The sequence below is a fragment of the Mandrillus leucophaeus genome, unplaced genomic scaffold, assembly GCF_000951045.1.
Source record: "Mandrillus leucophaeus isolate KB7577 unplaced genomic scaffold, Mleu.le_1.0 Scaffold467, whole genome shotgun sequence".
Taxonomy (NCBI): Eukaryota; Metazoa; Chordata; class Mammalia; order Primates; family Cercopithecidae; genus Mandrillus; species Mandrillus leucophaeus.
In genome coordinates, this window is record NW_012104998.1 from 353012 (window position 1) to 372135 (window position 19124).

The window sequence follows — 19124 nt, forward strand, 5'->3', positions numbered from 1 at the left end:
ATACTTGGGCCCTTAAAAGATGTACTCTCCTGTTCCTTCCTCTCATTCTTACCTCCCTCCCTTTGAGACAGGGTCTCGCTCTGTCACCCAGGCTGGAGTGTAGTAGCATGATCATAGCTCACTGCAGCCTTGACCTCTGGGGCTCAAGTGATCCTCCCACCTCAATCTCCTGAGTAGCTGGGACCATAGGCATGGGCTACCATGCCCAGCTAATCTTTAAATTTTTTGTCGTCACGGCTCTCCCTATGTTGCCTAGGCTGGTCTCCAACTCCTGGCTTCAAGCAATTCTCTCATTTAGCCTCCAAAGTGCTGGAACTATAGGTGTGGGCCACCATGCCCTGACTCCTCCCCCATCTCTATGTGCCAGTAGGAGAAAGAGTATTTGGGAATTAGAAGAGGTGGGTTATGGCTGAAATGTCTGTACTAACTAGCCGTGGGACTCAGGGAAGCCAGGTCATCTTTCTGGGTCTGTTCCTCATCTCCAAAGTAGACTTTACATGCTCTAAGGTTTACTCCTGCTCTAAAGTTCTAGGTTTCTTCTTGTAGCTTCTCCCATCTTTTTTTTTTTTTTTTTTTTAAAAGAGACAGGGTCTTCCTATGTTGCCCAGGCTGGTCTCCAACTCTGGGCCTAAAGTGATCCTCCTGTCTTGGCCTCCCAAAGTGCTGGAATTAACAGGTGTGAGGCACCACGTTGGCCTCCTCCTCTATCTCTATGTGCTCCTTTTTTTGAAATTTGCATTAGTTTTTAGATGGGCTTAATAAATACTTTTTGTCTTCTTAAAATGTTTTTCTTAAAACTATGATAGTTCCTTAAAAAAGAAGTTTAGCTCACTGAAAGCACAGTTTTCTAAGTATGTAGTTTATGAAACTTGGAAAATAAACAGACTGAATTTATTAGGGCTTTCTCAGTATCTTTTAACACTCTCAATATATCCAATGTTTTCCTGGAGAGCTCTTTTGTCTTGGTGTGCAGTAATGTTGCATTCAGTAAATGGGTAAGAAGATAAAATGTCCCCTCCTTGGATTTTCCTGAATTGTTTCTCTGTACATAATACATACCCTAAATGTACACATGTATATGGTTTGATGTAAATGAGGTCATTGTTTATTTCATGTAAATAATTACCTTTTTTTACCCTAACTTACTTTTTTTGAGGTATATTGTCATAAATGTAAATGTATCAATTTAAAATATTTACTGTGAAGAATTTTAACTAATATATACATATAGCTATGTTACTATTACCCAAATCAATATAAGAAACTTTCCATCACCCCGAGAAAGTTATTTCATATCCCTTTCCTCAGGCAATTACTATTCTGATTTTTATCATAATAGAGTAGTTTTTGCCTGTTCTTGACTATTGAATACAGTATGTAAAAATTAGCCAAGCCTGGTGGTACATGCCTGTAGTCCCAATTACTCAGGAGGGCTGAGGTAGGAAGATTGCTTGAGCCTGGGAGTTTGAGGCTGCAGTGAGCTGTGATCGCATCACTGCACTCCAGCCCTGGTGACACAGTTAGGTGAGACTCTTTTTCCAAAAAAAATAAGAAAAAGAGGAGTGAATGCCCCCTCTTCTCCAATCCAAATAATTGGATGATAAGTAATTAAAAATTGCTATTAATAGTAAGCCTTAGTATCTTGGCCAGTTTCTTACACAGGACGATAAATGATTCCATGTGGATAGGGCATAACATATAGAGAATGAGACTATGTCAGAAGAGGGAGAAGGGATTTGAAACAACATGAGTTTCTCAGGGACAGATGGATTGGTTCTGCTATTGGTAGGCCTGGCAGGCAAGGTCAGAAGTAGCAAAAAATGGATAACAAAAGCACTACTTGTCACCCAAGCTAAGTGGAATAGCTGGCCCAGTAGGAGAAATGTAGGTTTTGCTCTACACTGAGTTCTCCAACTCTTGATAAGCCTCCAAAAACAAATGTTAGGGAAAAAAAAATGCAGCTGGTTATGAAAAGATATTTTATCTCATTTCATTAAAAAATCAACGTCAACACTGTTAATAGAATCATTTTATCCTCAGGATAGAGGCAATGCTCTAAACAAACACCAATTCAAGAGCCTCTGATGCCAACCCAGGGGGTACCCAAACACAAACTTAGCCTAGAGGTAAGAGTCTCTATGTCTTTTGGTGGAGGCAAAGCCATTTGGTTGGTACTTCATAGGAATATCTTTCTACCACGTCTTCATCATATGGTATGTGCCACGAGTCTCCAGTTGTTTGCACCACTGTGTCATAGCTGAGAATATGCTGTTGAATTAAAAAGAGAACAAAACATTGAGAACAACACTAAAGGGCCACCTGGCCATTTCTCTTTCTGACACTTCTCAAGTTTGCTTCAGAAGAGTATTAATAATGGATTATCTCACTTAATAATGGATTTTCAAAGGGCAGCTAACTCTGTGAAGATGAGCCCTAGCATTAGGAGTTTCTTTTTTTGAGGGGTCTTATTTTTACGTCTAAAGACTCTCTATAGAAGTATTACATTTATGTAAGACAGATGTTCTTTTGTTGGCTCTATCAGTTTTGTGTGTGTGAGTGAAAAATTTCAAATACAGTCAGCCTTCCATAACTGCAGGCTTTGTATCCCTGGCAAACCACCACGGACTGAAAATATTTGAAAAAAAAAAAACAAAAAAAAAAACTGAACATGTACAGACTTTTTTTCTTCTTGGCATTATTCCCTAAACAATACAGAAACAACTATTTATATAGCATTTACATTGTATTACGTATTATAAATAATCTAGATGACTCAAAGTATACAGGAGGATGTGTGTAGGTTATATGCAAATACTATGCCATTTTATATAAGGGACTTAAGCATTTGAGGATTTTAGTATCTGTGAGAGGTCCTGAGACCAATTCCTCATGGATACCAAGGAACAACTGCACACAAAAGTAGAGAAATGGTATCATGAACTCCCATGTACTCATCACCTAGGTTCGGCCATTATCAATTCATCTCTAGTCTTATTTCATCCATACGGTGCCCCCCCCACCTCAGATATGTAATTTCTTCTGTAATACTTCAGTATGTATCTCTAAGAAATAAGGTCTTATTTTATAAATGTAAGATCAATATCTGTATACCTTTATTATACTTAAGAATTAATAGTTCTTCAACTATATCTTGAATCACTATGGTATCATTTGATACCATATTTACCACAAATCTATTGTTTTGGATATTCTTATTTATTTACTTTTATAGAGACAGGGTCTTACCATGTTGCCCAGGCTAGTCTTAAACTCCTAGGCTCAGGCAATCTTCCTGCTTTGGGCCTCCCAAAGTGCTGGGATTACACAAGTGAGCCACTACACCCAGCCATTCTTACTTATTTTTAAATTGACGAATAACAATTATATACATTTACCATGTACAGCATGTTTTTGAAATATGCATACATTGTAGAATAGCTAAATTGAGCTAATTAACATGAGCATTACCTTATATATTTACAATTTTTGTGGTGAGAACACTTAAAATCTACTCTTAGCAATTTTCAAGGATACAATACATTGTTATTAATTATTAACTACAGTCATCATGCAACTTATTCCTCTTATCTAACTGAAATTTTTTCTCCTTTGACCAACATCTCCCCACTCCCCTAAACTCCATTTTTTTTTTTTTGAGACGGAGTCTTGCTCTGTCACCCAGGCTGGAGTGCAGTAGCACAATCTCAGTTCACTGAAACCTTCACCTCCCAGGTTCAAGCGATTCTTGTACCTCAGCCTCCTGTGTAGCTGGGATTACAGGCACACACCACCACGCCTGGCTAATTTTTGTATTTTTAGTAGAGATGAGGTTTCGCTATGTTGGCAAGGCTTGTCTTCAACTCCTGACCTCAAGTGATCCACCCACCTTGGCCTCCCAAAGTGCTGAGATTACTGGCGTGAGCCATCACGCCTGGCCAATATTTTCTGATCATTGAACCTTATTTATTATACCACGGGCCAGTGTACTTTTCTGTAATAACTCACTTTAGATTCTCCACCTTTGCTTTCACACAAGATATGTCCTTATATTACAGATATCTTAACTAGAATCAAACGAGAATTCAATTGAGACTGTGTCATAGAAATGAATTAAACAGGGAAAACAAATTACTTAAAAGTATAACAAACTAAGAAATAAGGAATTTGAGCTATTGCAAATAAACAAAAATAAAAAACGTATATAAGAAGTCACAATTTATGGCAGGGTACGGCGGCTCACACCTGTAATCTCAGCACTTCGGGAGGTCGAGGTGGGCAGATTATGAGGTCAGAAGTTCAAGACCAGCCTGACCAACATGGTGAAACCCCGTCTCTACTAAAAATACAAAAATGAGCTGGGCGTGGTGGCACGTGCCTGTAGTCCCAGCTACTCCGGAGGCTAAGGCAGGAGAATTGCTTGAACCCAGGAGGCAGAGGCTGTAGTGAGCCGAGATTGTGCCACTGCACTTCAGCCTGGGCGACAGAGCGAGACTACATCTCCAAAAAAAAAAAAAAAAAAAAAGTCATAATTTATGACATAATTAACTGAAGTCAAAATTGGTGATATCCTAAATGTTTTTTGGTTTTTGTTTTTGAGACAGCGTCTTGCTCTGTTGCCCAGGCTGGAGTGCAGTGGCGTGATCTCGGCTTACTGCAAGCTCTGCCTCCAGGGTTCACACCATTCTCCTGCCTCAGCCTCTTGAGTAGCTGGGACTACAGGCACACACCAACACACCTGGCTAATTTTTTTTTTTTTTTTTTTTGTATTTTTGGTAGAGACGGAGTTTCACCTTGTTAGCCAGGATGGTCTCGATCTCCTGACCTTGTGATTTGCCTACCTTGGCCTCCCAAAGTGCTGGGATTACAGGCGTGAGCCACCGTGCCCGGCCCCTAAATGTTTTAATTAATTTGAGGTTGGCCTATGAAACCTTTAGCAGACTCTTTCTAGGAACTGGCTAGTAATAAATACTAACCTAAAACTGAGAAAAATAAAGCATTCAGAACCTTCAATTAGATGTGACACTCTTTTTCTATGCCACATTCTTACTGTATACTTGACTCTGTTAATATTACATAGAGAACAGATACCATTACCTGAAAGGTCAGTTTTGATCCTGGAAACCCATTTATAATTGCCAGCTGATGTCCCTGCTGCCACTTAAAAAACAAGCGTTGGGTCTTGGCATCAGGCAGACAGGCCTTGTGGTCCCGCATCAGGTCTTTTGTGATAAACCTGCAGTGATTCCCGGAGTGCAGTGTGGCATACAGAAGGAATGGATCATCCTTCGAGCTGAACCAGGCATAAGAAAGGACACAATCAAGCACAGCCGAAGAGGCAGAAGACAGCGTTTTTTCGCTACACTTTTTACTTACTTTCCTTGGAGGTGCCTCTGAATTCTTGACCAGCATGATCCTAGTAATACTTAAGAACTACCTGAAAGTCCTTAGCTGGTAAGCAATACCATCTAGAACACAGATGGAAAGCTGAGGGGAATGGAATGCTATGCCTGGGATTCTCACAGCTTACTGGACTCTTCCACTAGAACGATGAATTCTAACAGTGCTCTCCTCACACTTAAAAGTTGCTTCTCTTTGGGCATTTTTCGTATTTGCCTTATCTGTCACAGAGCACACCTTTTCCCTCTCTCTTCACTCAAATTCAGGAAACACCCAATATACTACTAGGGCAGGATGAGACTTTCTTGCAAGCCACCAAATAACTGGCTGCCCCTGAAGCTGAACTGGTATTTCGGAGCAGCTTCTAGACAGTCACCTGGATCAGCACCCCAAAACATCTTCTTTGGTAAGAGCCAGTGACTCAAAGCCTCCAACAGACCATCAACCTTAGCACTTATCATTTTAATAAATGTGCTGTAAAAATGGCAGTAACGGCCTTGCTTTAGGAGATTCAGACTGCAACTTGTGATATGCCCTATGCCTTGATTCAAATGACCCTAAATAGGACGATTTAAAGTTTTCTTTATCCTGAAGTATTTCAAGTGAAATGATAAAATGACGAAATCTGCCTTATAACTCTCGAGGAAAAAAAGAAAAAGAAAAAAAGTGTGCGGTTTATAGAACAAAATTAGCAAAATGATGGTAATTGTTGGAGCTGGGTGACAGTTACATGGGGACTCACTATTCACTACACCATTCTCTCTAGTGTATGTTTGAAAAGCTTCTTTAGTACATTAGTGGAAAACAGATTTAGTGATAAACATTTAAATATTCAAATCCAAAGCCACAGAAGGTAAGTGAATTGATCGTTACAACTGAGTTTGGAACTTCAGCTGATGCAACAAATACAGACCCCAAACCAAGCAGTGAGACCACTTTCCGACAGGTTTCTTGGTCATAACGCTTCAAATTTATCTAATTCTTCCATATAAGGAAAACAATAATGATCATGATAGCAACTAACATAAATAAATGGTTTTCATGTACTTGGTGCTGTGCCAAGAGTTTTACATGAGTTATTTACAGGTATTATCTTATTTAATCCTTAAAACAACCCCATAAAGGTTACACAGGAGATAAGGAAGACAGAGAGAAAGGAAACACTTTTCCCAAACATGGAGTGGCAGGGCCATGATCTCAACCTGGGTAAACTAATTCCCAAGCCTGCAATCTTACTGTCTACCCAATGCTGCCATTAGGTCTTCTGCTCTTGGAGAAATGGAAGCACCATCTTCCAGCTAAAAAAAGAAGGGATGTGGTTTGGGAACTGGATGAGAGGTTTGCTTCTCCCTTGCTTTATGCATTGAGAACCATTGCACTTTTTAAATAATAAATGATTTGGGGGCCAGGCGAGGTGGCTCATGCCTGTAATCCTAGCACTTTGGGAGGCTGAGAGGCAGGCGGATCACGAGGTCAGGAGTTCGAGACCAGCCTGGCCAACATGGTGAAACTCCATCGCTACTAAAAATAAAAAAATTAGCTGGGCATGGTGGCGGGTGCCTGTAATCCCAGCTACTTGGGAGGCTGAGGCAGAAGAATTGCTTGAACCCGGGAGGCAGAGGTTGCAGTGAGTCAAGATTGTGCCACTGTACTACTCCAGCCTGGGTGACAGAGCAGGACTCCGTCTCAATAAAATAAAATAAAATAAAATAAAATAAATGATTTGGAGAATACTGACAAATCTTGAAGTTATCACATTCAGACTATGAAACCTAGATTTGGGGCTGAGGCATATACATTCATTATCTAAGCAAAGTTGGAAATAAAGTTTTGTTAGCATAAACAATACGAAAACTTCAATGCACAAGAGTGCACTGAGTTCACGTGTGCTGTTGCGGATCTGTAGTCCTCCTAATTAGCTATCTTTTTCCTTACTTTATAGCTACTGTAGGTTGGTGGTTTTTTTTTTTTTTTTTTTTGAGACTGTCTCACTCTGTAACCCAAGCTGGAGTGCAGTGGCACGATCTCAGCTCACTGCAACCTCCGCTTTCCAGGTTCAAGTGATTCTGCTGTCTCAGCCTCCCAAGTGGCTGGAACTACATGCGTGTGCCACCACACCCGGCTAATTGTATTTTTAGTAGAGATGGGGTTTGCTATGTTGGCCAGGCTGGTCTCGAACTCCTGATCTTGAGTCATCTGCCTGCCTTGGCTACCCAAAGTGCTGTGATTATAGGCATGAGCCACCGTGGCTGGCTTACTGTAGGTTTTGTTACTGACCATGTTTACCATGTTCCTTTGGCTTCCTGGGAAGCTGCAGCTCAACAGTAATTTTCTCCTTACATTCAGCATAAAATCTAGGCCTCCTGCTTGTCTACCAGGATCCGTAAGTTCCTCTGTATTGGGGTCTCTGCCTTCTCTCTAATCTCAGAACTTATTACTTTCCCTCTTGCTATTATAGCCCAACTGGCCTTCTTGCTTTCCTCAAACACATGCCAAGCTTACGCCTGCCTCAGGGCTCCTTTTTTTTTTTTTTTTTGAGATGGAGTCTCGCACTGTTACCCAGGCTGGAGAGCAGTGGCGCGATCTCGGCTCACTGCAAGCTCCGCCTCCCGAGTTCATGCCATTCTCCTGCCTCGGCCTCCTCAGCATCTGGGACTACAGGCACCCGCCACCACGCCCAGTTAATGTTTTGTATTTTTAGTAGAGATAGGGTTTCACCATGTTAGCCAGGATGGTCTCGATCTCCTGACCTCATGACCCGCCTGCCTCGGCCTCCCAAAGTGTTGGGATTACAGGTGTGAGCCCGGCCTGCCTCAGGGCTTTTTAAATATTTCATATTATTTGGGATGTTCTTCCCACCATCTCTCCCCATTTCTCAAATAACTCACTCCTCATCGAATTTGCCCCCTCAGAAAGGCTGTTCTTGACCACCCCATTCACAACCCTCTGAACTATCCCTTACCTAAACTCTATCTACCTTGCTTTATTGTCCCCATAGTACTAATCACTGCCTGGAATGACATTACCTGTTTATTTGTTTATCTGTTTACTGTAAATTCTAAGAGGGCACTGCTCTTTCTCCAAGAACATAGAAAGTGCTCCTGTTGGTCAAGTATTTGCTAAATGATCTACTTAGGATCTTATGGCATGTATTCGGTGTACTAATCTCACTCCTGACTTATCTTCTCCCCACTTCTCCTTTATCCTGATTTCCTCATCTGTTTAAGTTTATCCTGCCATAGAAACTGTAGTGTTTTTTTTTTTTAGAAGAAACTAGTTTTATAAGTTGTCTCAAATCTTTTTTTTTTTAAATGAGGGTGAGTATACATATACACATGCATTTAAAAAATAGGTTTTAAAGTAGGTAACTAATAAGCAGATGTCTGGAGCACTGTATAATTCACCTATTACCCCCAACACTTACATGTTATCAGCAAAAAAACAGCTGGCTTGCTTTTGCACCTCTGCCATCTCATCCTTTCTCCACCGGAAACTCTGTCTTAACATGTGCTTTCGGCCTAGGACCAGCAGTCGCAGATTCTGTTTGGCTAGTTGAGAGACGACATTCAAGAGCTAAAAAACACAAAGCCAGAACCCCAAAAGGTCAAGCGAAGACTCTCAAATTAGTGGAGTGATTTTTTCCAGCAGGTCACCTCAATGGTAAAGCACTGTTTTCTGGTAAGGGGTAAGAAAACAATCCATAATAATTTCCCATCTTTGAAAGCCTGAGGAAAATGCTTCCCTATTACACATTAATGTCTAACATCTACCTATTGGTCAGGCTACATTGCAGAGAGATTTTTCTTTTTTGTGTATGTGTGTGACAGGGTCTCACTCTATTGTCCAGACTGAAGTGCACAGATGCAATCACAGCTCATTGCAGCCTTGAATTCCTGGGCTCAAGCAATCTTCCCACTTCAGTCTCCTGAGTAGTTGGGACCACAGATGTGAGCCATCACGTCCGGCTTTTTTTTTTTCTCTGAGACGGAGTTTCACTTTTGTTGCCCAGGCTGGAGTACAATGGCGTGATCTCAGCTCACTGCAGCCTCTGCCTCCCGGGTTCAAGCGATTTTCCTGCCTCAGCCTCCCAAGTAGCTGGGATTACAGGCATGTACCACCACGGCCAGCTAATTTTGTATTTTTAGTAGAGACAGGGTTTCACCATGTTGGTGAGGCTGGTCTCGAACTCCTGACCTCAGGTGATGCACCCGCCTGAGCCTCCCAAAGAGATGGGATTACAGCCGTGAGCCACCATGCCCAGCCTAATCAGCCTAATTTTTTTTTTTTTTTTTGGGTACAGATGGGATCTCACTATGCTGCCCAGGCTGGTCTTGAACTTCTGGCCTCAATAAATTCTCCTGCGTTGGCCTCCCAAAGCACTGGGATTACAAGTGTGAGCCACTGCACCCGGCCTAGTTCAGTTGTTTTAAACTGTGCTCTTTAGGGCCCACTAGGATAGAGATAGAGAGGCTCAAGAGGGATGGGATTTTGTTTCCTAGGATTTCATTTCCTATACATTTCAAACCTTGTTTCAACCCAAACAGCTCAACCTTTATATATTTATCACATTGGTATTCTGCGTAAGTTTTGATTTGAATAAAGGCTTCTACTTCTTTTTAAGTTTGTAAATGATTAGACTAGACAGTGACTTTTCTATGTTATGACTTGATTGCTAATACTGCCTCCTTTCATTGAAATTCCCTTTTCTACAAAAGATCTGTCGATTTCTACCCTGTAGCCTACTTTCCAGTCAGTTACTTTATCCCCATTCTCTCCACTTCCCATCGGCCTCCACTTCATTGTGTGCACATGAACTCCTCAAAGGTCTAGACTTGGGTTTTTAGAAATCTAGTACTTTGGTGAGCTTGCCTATACTCAATTTTTCATAAGGAAAAGTACATAAATTACTTTTATGTACCACCTATTAAACTAAGCTACAAATGGATATTACTAAGTAAAACAAAAGCTGAAAAAACTGTAACTTGTATTATATAATCATATATCAGAAATATAAAAGATCTTTAATTTATAAGAATTGCTGGGCCCACAAAAACCACAAGTTGAAAGGTCTTGCAGAAATCCTTAATTTTCTTGGGTCTTGGTTGGAAGAGGTATTTATTTTAGTCTAGCTTCTCTTTACTCATAAGTTCCTCCTCTGTAGATTTTCAGGACATTATTTAAAGCCTTATAATAAATAAAATTAATTCATTTATTTAATCAGTTATCAAATATTACATTAGTACCTGTTATATCCAATATACATGTAGACTCTGATGATCTAATAATGAATTAACAAGGGCTGAATTTTTTTATTTTTTATTTATTTATTTTTTAATTTTTGAGACGAAGTCTCGCTCTGTTGCCCAGGCTGGAGTGCAGTGGCGCAATCTCACTTCACTGCAACCTCCGCCTCCCGGGTTCTTCTGCCTCAGCTTCCAGAGTAGCTGGGACTACAGGCATGCGCCATCATGCCTGGCTAAGTTTTGTATTTTTAGTAGAGATGGGGTTTCACCATATTGGCCAGGCTGGTCTGGAACTCCTGACCTCGTGATCCACCTGCCTCGGCCTCCCAAAGTGTTGGGATTACAGGCGTGAGCCACTGTGCCTGGCCAGCTGAATTTTAAAAATATTACTGTTTATTGCTTTGGACCGATACTGAATTTTTGTCCACTCCATTGCTACTCTTATTTCAGTAAGGAGTAGTTGGCTTTTTAATCCCTAATTATTAGTTCTATAATTAAGACATAGAATGGGCTGGGTATGGTAGCTCACATCTGTAATCTCAGCACTGTGGGAGGATGAGACTGGAGGGCTGCTTGAGGTAAGAAGTTTTAGACCAGCCTAGTCAACACAGCAAGACCTTGTCTCTATTTAAAAAAAAAAAAATTAGGCCAGGCACTGTGGCTCTCACCTGTAATCCCAGCATTTTGGGAGGCCGAGGCGGGCGGACCACTTGAGGTCAGGAGTTTAAGACCAGCCTGGCCAACATGGCTCCACCTCTACTACAAATACAAAAATTAGCTGGGCATGGTGATGCATGTCTGTAATCCCAGCTACTGCGGAGGCTGAGGCAGGAGAATTGCTTGAACCCGTGAGGTGGAGGTTGCCGTGAGCTGAGATTGCACCACTGCACTCCAGCCTGGGTGACAGAGCAAGACTCCATCTCAAAAAAATGAATGAATGAATGAATGAATGAATTAATTAATAAAATAAAAATTAGCCAGGCATGGTGGCATGCACCTGTGGTACTGGCTACATGAGAGGCTGAGGCAGGAGGATTGCTTGAGGAGTTCAAGGCTACAGTGAGCTACAATTGTACCACTGCACTCCTTGGCAACAGAGTGAGACACCATCTCTTAAAAAAAAAAGAATGGACACAACTTGCCCACTTCAGATTCAAGTTTAGCTCAACTTGCAGGTTGAGCTAAACCTGCTTGAGTGTTAGCTCAACCTTAAAACACTTGAAACACTCAACCTTGAAACACTCAACCTTGAGGACACCAAACCCAAAGATTTACAACTAGTAAAATACAGTTCTTCCCTTCAAAGCTAGGAACAATGGTTTCTGTGCTCAGGCAGTTATTTCCTAGACCTCTCTATGTGTAAGGCATATGGTAGGTATCACAGCTACAGAATTTTAAGCCATAGTCCCTGCCTTTAGTAACGGAGTACCCAATATTATTATAATTATTTTGAGACAGAGTCTTGCTCTCTCACTCAGGCTGGAGTGCAGTAGCACTATCTCAGCTCATTGCAACCTCCGCCTCCTGGGCTCAAGTGATTCTCCTGCCTCAGCCTCCTGAGTACCTTGGATTACAGGCACCCACCACCACACCTGGCTAATTTTTGTATTTTTAGTAGAGATGGAGTTTCACCATGTTGGCCAGGCTGGTCTCAAACTCCTGACCTCAGGTGATCCACCCACCTCGGCCTACCAAAGTGCTGGGATTACAGGCGTGAGCCACCGTGCCCAGCCTCCAATATTTTCTTATGTAACTATCAAGACTAAGAAAACATATATGCTGGCTCTACATATATTGGATGGGTCATAAATATATTTTTTTCATTAATAAATATTTTCTGATTAGCTGAAGAATATGCCCAACATCCATTTTCATCCATCATAAAGTAGCTCATATTTGAAAACTTGAAAAATGAAAGAACAAATGACTCACAGCTCACTACCCAAAGACAATGTCTATTTACCAGTCTTTCTGTTCTATTTATTTTTTATTTTTATTTTATTTTATTTTTCTTTCCAAATCAATAGGTCTTTTGCATCATTTAAATATCACAAATAGGTCTCGGGAATCATCCAGCATCTTATTTCAGAAGCTGGACTACTCTTAGATCTTATTCATCAGCCGGCTGAACGGTTCCTTTTTCAGAGACACAGATACCATCCAAAAATTTCCTATATCCTTGTTTTTAACTGCTGTGGCTTGCTTAATCAAAGCCTCTAAATTGGAAACAAGCTCAATGTCATTACCTTCAAGGATTAATTCATCGTTCTGGGCTTAAGATACTGAACAAGCAACACCTGGTCTCATCCGAACCCTGAGGAAATATTTTTCACCCAAGAAATTTCAGATTTCAACAAGAGATCCATTCTCCTGGATAATGACATTGATGGGGAAGTAAGCATACATAGACCTCACCTTATAATGGAAGCCCAGTGTTAACACCCTTGATCATGTTCTGTACATGACTACAAATAGTCTGAACGGCAGCCAGCTCCTTTCTGTTTCCCCACCATTTGTCAACCTGGAGCCTCTTTTTTTTCTTTTCAAGAAGATTGAATCTACACTGATGTGACTGAAGTCCCTCTGCAGGGTTCTTCTGGGGCCTTTCACAATAACTGTGTGTCCCTTCACAGTAATGTCACCATTTTTTGGAATGTAGACAGTCTGATTGCTGAGAATGGTCTTCATTCTCTCAGTAGACACAGCAAAGAAAGCTATTCTATGTATGTTTAAACATAATCTTATAAGCTATTTTAAAAGTTGGGTTAGTAATAAAAGAGCAAACATCTATACTAGTAAACTTTGATTCATAGATTCAAATAGCTCAAAAGACATAGGCTGGGTCTGGTGGCTCAGGCCTGTAATCCCAGCACTTTGGGAGGCTGAGGCAGGAGGACTGCTTGAGGCCAGGAGTTCGAGACCAGCCTGGGCAACACAACAAGACCCCGTCTCTAAATAATAATAATAATAATACAATTATTAAAAAATTCAAACAAAAACTATTTCTGATACTGATTGCTTAAGTTTCCAGGCAACTGGGAAAACATGGCTTAAAGATAAATACAGTTGTGTCTTCATAGCTGTATCCTGGTTTAGATAAATGGTCTTGAGTTTACTAATAGTACATTAAAGACTGGGGCCCAGGGAAGAGCAGAAAAGCCTATCTTGAACTACTCTGGGGAACCATCTTGTGGCTGAGAAGTCTCTACTAGAAGCAGCTCTCTGAAAACAATGAAAACAAGGAGAATAAATGAAAGACACGGGGAAAAAGATGAGTGTGCAGCATAAAAGCCCTGGCCTGAAACTCCATGACAGTCCAGCCATGAATCCACTTCTTCTAGGGTAAATTACAAGGCTGGATCCAGTGGGCTGAGTCAGTGTCATAGGTATACTTCGAATAGTTTTTAAAAAAATACAAAAAATTCAACTTAAGATTCTACATTAGATCAAAAGTGAAACCAGGAGGGAAAATGGAGTGAGTAGATGTGCTTCTCCCTATGTCTCCTACTAAGTGCAACTAAAAACCTTGGACATTATATACAAAATGAACATAAGAAGACTTGGAAAGGTAGAGGGAAAAATGGCAAACTGGCTGGAGACCTCAGCACACAAGGACTGACATGGTGGTGAGTTCCCTGGGTTTTCTTTTTGCCACATATATCCCAGAATTGGAGCTGAAGAAGCTGTCAACCTAGAAATGCCAATGTGTGCAGACAAAAAAAAAAAACCAACAAAGGCTTGTTCTCTTTAGCCAAAAGACCAGGAAAGAGGCAGTCTTACTCAGAAAACTTGGTTAAAAAAAAAAAAAAATCAGTAGACTATGATGCTGTGTATGTGTGTCTGTGTAAGTATAAAACAAGTAGAGTTGGCTGGGTGTGGTAGTTCATACCTGTAACCCAGCACTTTGGGAGGCCAAGTTGAGTGGATTGCTTTGTTGTGGGAATCAGGAGGACTAGAGACACTTCGGGGTAAAGCAGGATGATCTTTATTGAGTGCACTCAGACCTAGCAGACTTAACATCTAAAAAACTGGGCTAAGAACAAAGACAGCACTTGACTTTTACATACCCTTCAAAAAGGGGGTGGGCTAGCCTGAAACAAACTTATGGTGGTGTGAAAGCAAAAATACAGAGGCAGAACAAAGAGAGTTAATCAAACTGTGATAGGTGTATAACTCAGGATTACACACGACTGTTGCTATGCAACCTAGATGGCTGTTATCTAGGTTTGCCTTAGTGCCTTGCTCGGCAAGGCACTAGCTTAGTCTATGACATTCACTATGGCACCGAGGTGGCTGTAGCTCAGGCCTGCTCAGATGGCTCATGACTTTCACTGTACTGTTTAGGTAAAGCAGAATACTTGAAGTTACTAGTTACAGAGAATAGGAGTCTATAAACTCACACTATAAGGTAAAGGAAAATTTGTTTTTCTCTTCCTTACGTTGAGGGAGTACTGGGAGAGTCTTCAGGGCACATTAGATAGTATTATCAAGACTTTTCTTGGGTCTGGACTGTGCCTGTTGCTGCCTCTGGGACAAGTCAGCCTTATATAGGAAATCTGATTTCTCTTATTTTTTAAATTTTATTTTTTCTTTCTTTCTTTAATTTCTGCCTCAGCTTGAGTTCAGGAGTTTGAGACCAGCCTGGGAAACAAAGCAAGATTTTTTCTCTACCAAAAATAAAAAACATTAGTTGGGCATGGTGGTGTGTGCCTGTGGTCCCGGCTGCTCTGGAGGCTGAACTGGGAGGATCCTTTGGGCCCAATAGATCAACGCTGCAATGAGCTATGAGAGCGCCACTGCACTCCAGCCTATGCAACAGAGTGAGACCCTATCTGAAAAAACCCCCACCAAAATAAAAAAAAAACACAAAAAACGAAAAACCCCCCAAACACCTACAGTGACCACTAAAAATGCTATACAAAAAGATACACTCAAAAACACTACAGATTTTATTTTATTTTATTTATTTTTTGAGACAGAATCTCACTGTCTCCCAGGCTGCAGTGCAGTAGTGTGATCTCGGCTCACTGCAACTTCCACCTTCCGGGTTCAAGCAATTTTCCTGCCTCAACCTCCCGAGTAGCTGGGATTACAGGAGCATGGCACCATGCCTGGCTAATTTTTTTTTGTATTTTTAGTAAAGACTGATTTTCACCATGTTGGCCAGGCTGGTTTTGAACTCCTGACTTCAAATGATTCACCTGTCTCAGCCTCCCAAAGTGCTGGAATTACAGCACCCAGAAAAAAACACTATAGATTTTAAAAAGCCATTATACAGAAATAAAAATGGAATTCTAAAAAAGTTCAGTAGTCCATAGGAAGGGAGGAAAAGTAAAACAGAGACAAAACACAGAAGACAAAAATAAATGGCAAGTATAAGCCCTAACATATCAATAACAGTATGAGCTATAAAAAGTCTACATATACCAATTAAAAGATAGAGGCTGGCAGAGTGGATTAAAAAACATGACCCAACTATATGCTATCTAAAAAACACTCACCTCAAATATAAACATATAGACTGGTGGAAAGTAGAAGGATGGAAAAATTTATATAACATGCAAACAATGAAAGGAAAGCTGGAGTGGCTACATTAATATTAAATAAAATATACTTCAGAGCAGAAAAAAATTACCAGAGACGCAAAAGACGTTACATAATAAGAGGGTCAATCTAAGAAAACATAGCAATCTTAAATGTATGTACCAAACAACAGAGCTGCAAAATATGTGAAAGCAAAAGCTGACAGAACCAAAAGGAGAAACAGCCAAATCTACAAGTACAGTTGGAGACCTCAACAGTCCTCTCTCAACAATTAAGAGAACAACTAGACAGAAAATCAGCAAGCATATAGAAGAACTCAACACCACCGTCCAGGTTCATGAATTGGAAGGCTATAGCTAGTAAAGACAAAGGAAGTAGAATAGCTCAAACAATTTTGAAAAGAATGAAGTAGAAAAATCTGTTTACCTCATTTTTAGTCCTTCTTACACAGCTATGGTAATCAAAACTGTGTGATAAAAGTGGAAGGATAAATTCTGGAGTCTGGACCACATAGCAGAACAAAATAAACAATACACAATTCATTCTAGAGCATATCTAAAATTCCAAACTGATTCCAGAACTAATACCTCCTGAGTAACCAATACCTCAAGCTTAACCTAAAATAAGGTATCACTCTGCCCCGTCCCCATCCCCTGCTTGCCCTATCCCACACAAGACATCACTGGTCCTCCTTAGTGATACCTTCCCTTACTGATAAGGAGTACACTTGCCCCAGACTTCTGGAATGGGAAGACGGAGGCTTACTCAAGTCAGACTTACCATCTTAAAACTCTTTTTTTCTCTCTTATGATTTGGGGTTTCTGTTTCCAATATTTCCTACTATTTCACCTTTCCTTTTCACAAAATCATTTTTCCTAGAAATATGGTCTCCTTTTGCCACTGTATTTTCTTTATTCTGATTACTATCGGGGTTAAATTTTAATTTTCTGTCTATCATTTTTCCTCAAGATGATTAAGGATAATTCTCTAAAAATCAGAAGAATAAAAACATATTTTGCCAGGTGCAGTGGCTCATGCCTGTAATCCCAGTGCTTTGAGAGGCCGAGATGGGAGGATGTCTTGAACCCAGGAGTTCGAGACCAGCTTGAGCAACATGGTGAGACTCTGTCTCAAACAAACAAAACAAACAAACAAACAAACAAACACGTTTTAGATTCATATTTGGTTTAAACTTTTTCTGGTTTGGCTTCTACCCTAATTTGGCTTATCTCCAGTACAAGGAGATGAAATTTTTTTTTTTTTTTTTTTTTTACTCGTATGTGACACACTAACTTTTGGCATAAAACTGATGAAAAGTAGTTCCTGAGCTTAGGGTAAAAATATAGTTGGCAGGGCTACATGTGTTAGAAATAACTGAGTAGGGATGCTCCGGAAACAGAAAATCTGCCTGGGAAGTAAGAGAGACGAACGAGAGCAAGAACTTTGCTGAGTAATCCTAAACAGCAAATGTTAACTTCCTTTCCCTGTGCTCATACCTTTTTACCTCCTCCTCTGCAGTCTATGGCACTTCCTGAGGTTGTATGGATTGTAGCTGTTCAGAAACTCTAAAGCCTTTGGAATCTGATGTCTTCAGAAATTAAACATTCTATGTCTGTTCCTCAGCAAGATAACTATCATCAATATACCTCATTTATAAGAACCTTCATTATGGGATACCTCCAGGAAAGAACTTAAAAACTGTTTTGGAAGCAACCCAAATGTCAATTTCTGAAAGATGAATGGATCGATGAAATGTGGTATATACATATAATAGATTATTATTCAGCCTTAAACAGGAATGAAATTCTAATACATGCTACAACATGGATGAACTTGAAAACTAAGTGAAAAAAGCCAGACACTAAAGGACAAATACCAAATGATTCCACTTACATAAGTTACCTAAAGTTCAAATTCATAAACACAGCACAGAATGGTGGTTGTCAGGGCAGCAGGGAGGGGGGATGAGGAGCTATTGTTTAAGGGATACAGAGTCTCAGTTTGGGAAGATGACAAAAGTCTGGAGATGAATGGTGGCAATAGTTGCACAACATGAAGTAGTTAATGCCACTGAACTGTATACTGAAAAACGGTTAAAATGGTAAATTTTATATTAAATATATTTTACAACAATAAAAGATTTTATCAGTCCAGACACGGTGGCTAACTCCTGTAATGCCAGCACTTTGGGAGGCCAAGGCAGGCAAATCACTTGAGGTCAGGAGTTTGAGACCAGCCTGGCCAACATGGTGGAATCCAGTCCCTACTAAAAATACAAAAAACTTAGCTGAGTATGGTGGCAAGCACCTGTAGTCCCAGTTACTTGGGAGGCTGAGGCAGGAGAATCACTTGAACCTGGGGGATGGAGGTTGCAGTGAGCCAAGATGGTGCCACTACACTCTAGTCTGGGCGACAGAGCGAGACTCAGTCTCAAAAAACAAACAAACACAAAAGGATTTTATCATAAAAATTTTAAATATAAACAAAAACAGGCAGAATAGCATAATGAACTGCCATGTACACATTGCTCAGCTGCAATAATTATCAGCTCACAGCCAATCTAATTTCAACTATATACCCATTCACTTCCTTCTGTCAGATTATTTTGAAACAAATCCCAGACATATCATTTCACCTGTAAATATGTTGGAATGCATTTCTAAATATAAGAACGCTTTAAAAGATAAGCACAGGGGCCAGGTGCGGTGGCTCACGCCTGTAATCCCAACACTTTGGGAGGCCGAGGTGGGCGGATCATGAGGTCAGGAGTTTGAGACCAGCCTAGCCAACATGGGGAAACCCCATCTCTACTAAAAATACAAAAATTACTTGGGTGTGGTGGCAGGCGCCTGTAATCCCAGATGCTCAGGAGGCTGAGGCAGGAGAATCGCTTAAGCCCAGGAGGTGGAGGCTGCAGTGAGCCGAGATCACACCTAAGCA

At 40.6% G+C, this 19124-nt stretch overlaps 1 protein-coding gene and 1 pseudogene across 5 annotated transcripts in view; both read right to left on the bottom strand.

Annotated features, from left to right (window-relative positions):
- Positions 1-1623: 1623 nt before the first annotated feature.
- KIAA0391 (KIAA0391 ortholog) overlaps positions 1624-19124 on the bottom strand; it is a 204511-nt gene continuing 187010 nt past the window's right edge. For all 5 annotated transcript variants that reach the window (XM_011995047.1, XM_011995046.1, XM_011995045.1 and 2 more), the window contains 3 exons: positions 8822-8970; positions 5095-5290; positions 1624-2268 (listed from right to left, as the gene is read on the bottom strand). In XM_011995047.1, the coding sequence (XP_011850437.1) occupies positions 2137-2268; positions 5095-5290; positions 8822-8970 (477 nt within the window). In that variant the 3' untranslated portion in view covers positions 1624-2136. The remainder of the gene's footprint in view (positions 2269-5094; positions 5291-8821; positions 8971-19124) is intronic.
- Positions 12751-13328, bottom strand: LOC105550161 (annotated as a pseudogene).